Source organism: Ornithodoros turicata, chromosome 2, assembly GCF_037126465.1.
Source record: "Ornithodoros turicata isolate Travis chromosome 2, ASM3712646v1, whole genome shotgun sequence".
NCBI lineage: Eukaryota > Metazoa > Arthropoda > Arachnida > Ixodida > Argasidae > Ornithodoros > Ornithodoros turicata.
The window spans coordinates 19,033,304-19,037,466 of record NC_088202.1 but is presented as its reverse complement, the minus strand read 5'-3'; the positions used below and the strand labels follow the sequence as shown (position 1 = coordinate 19,037,466).

General features: G+C 52.1%; 1 protein-coding gene across 1 annotated transcript; it reads right to left on the bottom strand.

Moving 5' to 3' along the window:
- Positions 1–754: 754 nt before the first annotated feature.
- Positions 755–2,035, bottom strand: LOC135384368 (uncharacterized). The gene has a single exon (XM_064613573.1). It carries the CDS (start codon positions 2,033–2,035, stop codon positions 755–757), a length of 1,281 nt encoding a protein of 426 aa, XP_064469643.1.
- Between the last annotated feature and the right edge of the window lie 2,128 nt (positions 2,036–4,163).

Below are 4,163 nucleotides of genomic sequence, written 5' to 3'. Positions count from 1 at the left end.
CACACCAGGTGACGAGAGGACTGCGGGAAGACGGGACAGCTGGTGGAAGGTCCTAGCGTTGTCGGACATGATGACAGAGGGTAGACCACGTCGTGCGATGAATCTGCGGAATGCTGTTAAAAACCGCTCGGTGGACATCTGATGTACAAGTTCAAGGTGAACGGCGCGTGTGACACCACATGTGAAGACAACAATGTAGGCCTTTTGTTCGCGAAGTGCGGCATGCGAGACGTAGAGAGGCCCGGCGAAATCAATTCCCACAACATCAAACGGATGAGTCTGCGTGATTCTTTCTCTAGGCAGCGGGGCCACTGGTGCGGTTTCGGGTGACAGCCATCTGTACTTGCATGGAAGACAAGTGTGCAGCGTGCGGCGAACTGTTTGACGACCCTTGAGGATCCAGTACCTTTGACGTAATTCGCTGAGGGTGTCTTGAACTCCCGCGTGATGCAAACGTTCGTGCGTGTCCAGGATTATCAGAACACTGTATCGGTGCTTCGACGGGAGGAGAATCGGGTGACGAATATCGATGGAGTCGTCCATTTGCTGGAGCCGGCCTCCTACGCGAAGCACGGCAGTCTCATCGAGGAAAGGCTGCCAGGTCAGTAGGGTAGAGGTGCGCGATACTGGCGCGGATCTTTGAAGTGCTGCCACCTCCTCAGGAAACGCTTGTGATTGCGTGTTGCGTACCCAGACGAGTTCGGCTGACGTCAATTCATCTGCAGAAAGTGGACCTGTCGTCCTTGACTGCGGGTTAGCGCAGATTGTGGATGTACCTGAGCACGTGAGCCGTACGCCTTAGAATATGCTTCAGTGAACTGTAATCGGCCAACCGCAGCGGGAGGTCCAGTCTTGTCGCGACTGCCACACAGCAAACTTCTTCCGTCGGAAAGACCTCTGCATCAACCACGGGAGCAGCCGCTGAGTCGAACTCTTGCGATAGCCACCGCGGACCTGACCACCACAGCTGGCTGCCGAGCAGAGCCTTCGCGGATACGCCTCTGGTTAGCAGATCCGCGGGATTGTGTTTGCCTTCGCAATGGAACCATTGTTGCGGGTTTGTCAGCCGTCGTATCTTGGTGGTGTGGGCTGCGACAAACGGCGGCCACTTGTCAGTGTCATTCTTGACCCAGTGCAAAGCTATTGTAGAGTCCGTCCAGAAGGTGGCCTGGAGTGCTGCGATGGGCAGGGAACTGATGATGCGACAGAAAATGCGCGCAGCGAGTAGGCACCCGAGAAGCTCTAGTCGCGGTAATGTTAGAGGCTTCAGTGGAGCAACGCGACCCTTGGCGATGAGCAAGGAAACCTTGATGCGGCCGTCGCTTGTTCGACTGCGAACGTACACTACGACACCGTGCGCCCGTGGGCTTGCGTCTACAAATTCTTGAAGATCGAGCAAGCTGTGCTGGGATCCGAGTACCCATCTTGACTGCCGTACCTCCGAGAGAGTTGCCAGATCGTTCACCCATGCGTGCCACGCGTCCAGCAGTGGTGGCTCTAGAGGGGAGTCCCAAGGCCATTTTTCCTTCCATAAAGTCTGGAACAGTAGGCGCGCTGTAATGGCGAATGGAAAGAGGAAACCCCAAGGGTCATACATTCGAGCAAAAACCTGCAGTACCCCCCGTTTCGTGGAAGGGGCGTCTTTAGCGAAAGCCTGGACGGACCGCGCGGGGACCCAGATCTCGTCGAATTGTCTGTCCCACGGCACACCGAGTACACGAAGAACAGACCCCAGAACAGAGACGTTGTCGTGTGCGATTCCATCATTCAGATATTTCTCTTGAAGGACTGGGGAGTTTGACGCCCATTTCCGAATGTCCATCCCCGCCTCTTGCAAGATGGCTCTGGTCTCCTTGTAGAACGTCTGGGCTTCTGCGACACCCCTGCACCCGACTACCAAGTCATCCACGTAAAAGCTGGTGGAAAGTCGTGCAGCAGTGGCTGGGTAACGATGGCTGACAGATCTGAAATGGTGCTGCAAGGTGGCCGCGAGGAGGAACGGGCTGGAGGCAGCCCCAAAGGGCACTCGTGTCATTCACCACTCCTGCAACGGCGGGTACGGGTTGGAGGCAGATGGAAGGTCGGAAACCCAAAGGAAACGAAGGGCGTCGCGACCTTCCGGCCGAATTAATATTTGGAGATACGCCTTCCGGATATCGGCAGTGAGGGCTACCGGGTGGTACCAAAAGGTGAGTAGGAGTGCAAGAGGTCACTGTTCATGTTCGGCCCCTGTTGAAAAAGAGCCAAATAGGTTGTATGCGATCCTATTTATCCTATACAAATTGATGTAGGATCCTTTATGTCCTATTTTGTATCATGTGGGAAAGTTGTGGGATCCTACATGTCCTATATTCATTGACATATAGGTGAGTCATACGATCTTACATGTCTCATATTAGGCTATGTAGGAGAGTTGTGGTGTCCTACTTGTCCCATATGCGGCAATATAGGAGAGTTGTAGGACACTACATTGCCTATATCCGGCTACGAGGAGACTTGTAGGATCCTTCAAGGCATCAAAAAGGAGTTATAGGAAGTCTTACGTGACCTGTTTGGTTTCATGTGGGGAGGACGTGGGGAATTATTTTGAGATATGGAAGTGATATATTAACACAGCAACAAACGTTATTTGATTGCATATATATATCCTTCAAAACTGGGGCCCAGAACGAACTAGTCATATTCAATCATGTTTGCCATGATATATATTTTTAGGTTGAAAACAACTGAATGGACTGGTTGCATTCATTTATGGAACATGCATAGAGTATGTCCATTACTAGTCGACGAAACATCAAGCATACAATGATGCGTGCATCCCTTTCAGTGCTATTTAAGCACAGACTTCGACAGCAATGCGCAACCGGTCGAGGTGGCGGGTGAACCCCATCGAGCGACATTGCGGTGTCGATGGGGTTCTCGGTCTAATATCTAGGACTAAACCTGTTCTATCAGGACGCGGTTTGTTGTGACGGATTCCCCAATCCTTCCCCTTCACGTGCACGCTCACGGTTGGCAGGAAATCCTAAAAGTAGTCGAGATACTTGGAAATTCCAGGCCTTCGTCTGCACTTCCGATAATTCGGAGCTCCGTAACATCCGCCCCGCTAGTCAGGTCGACGCCAGAATTTCCGTCCTAGTAGGACTTGAGTCGCTCTACGATCGGTGAAATGGAACCATGGATCGGTCTTTAGCGGTTCGGGGGTTGTGGGCAGAGACGCCTTCGTAACTCTGTTTTTCTAAACTTTGGGGCCCTTTTTCGGAAGGAAGCACGCGTCGGACAGTTTTCATCTTTCTGGAGTGTACTCGCCTCAACTCGGTGAACGCGGCAAAATTTACTACAGCTGTCAAAGTCTTCTGGTTCTCGAGCTACCGGTTTCCGTGTTTACACTCCTCCCAATACATGGGTCTGCCGGCCGTTTTTTTCCTAAAAACGTTTCCATTGCACCTACAGAGTCGTGTTTGACATAGTTTTGAAGCTCTCGACGTGCTCTTACTAACCGCTTTAATCCCGTAATCGCGCGACTTTCCGTTCCCCAGATATGGGCTTTGGAGTTGGAGGGTCATGGCGCTGGCGCCAGCAAGTCTGGCTGACGCCCGCTCGGAGACGCTTCCGTGGGTGCCGTTCCTTTAGTGCCGTAATCTCACTTACCTAATGTCCAACTTACTGGAAATTTTGGATGCGCGTTCTCCGTTCCTTGCTCTACAACTTTTCAATTCGCACCCCCCGTTTATTTACTACAGGTTATGGCGCTATTCCCAAAATTCATTAGGCTGACTCTCCTTCTGCAACCTTCGTCCCTGTTTTTAGGTTTGAACCCTGCGGGAGATCTGAATCACCTATTAACGGATTCGTGCACTCCGAACACCGAACGGCTAGAAACTTGCGGGATCTTTCTATCTCTCTCCATTCTCGAGTGAGGACAACATGGCAACAGCGGCTCGTTATACATGGGGCTGGGGGCATTTTTTTCGATATCGGTTGTTTGTTGGCGTAGAAATGTGATTGAAGACTTATTTTGACGGGGAAAACGTCCTCTTTCCAATGGCGCTGGTCGTCCGTACGCGCGACTTTCTGCTTTCTGGATGTAGCGCGAGGAGAGCATGAAGGAGATGAGGAGAGCCGTTACAGGCGGCGCGGCCAGGCCTCCTCAGCTAGCCGTA

What these genes read in the sequence shown, in the direction of transcription:
- LOC135384368 (XM_064613573.1), bottom strand. Translation starts at nt 2,035, where the DNA reads ATGACACGAGTGCCCTTTGGGGCTGCCTCCAGCCCGTTCCTCCTCGCG.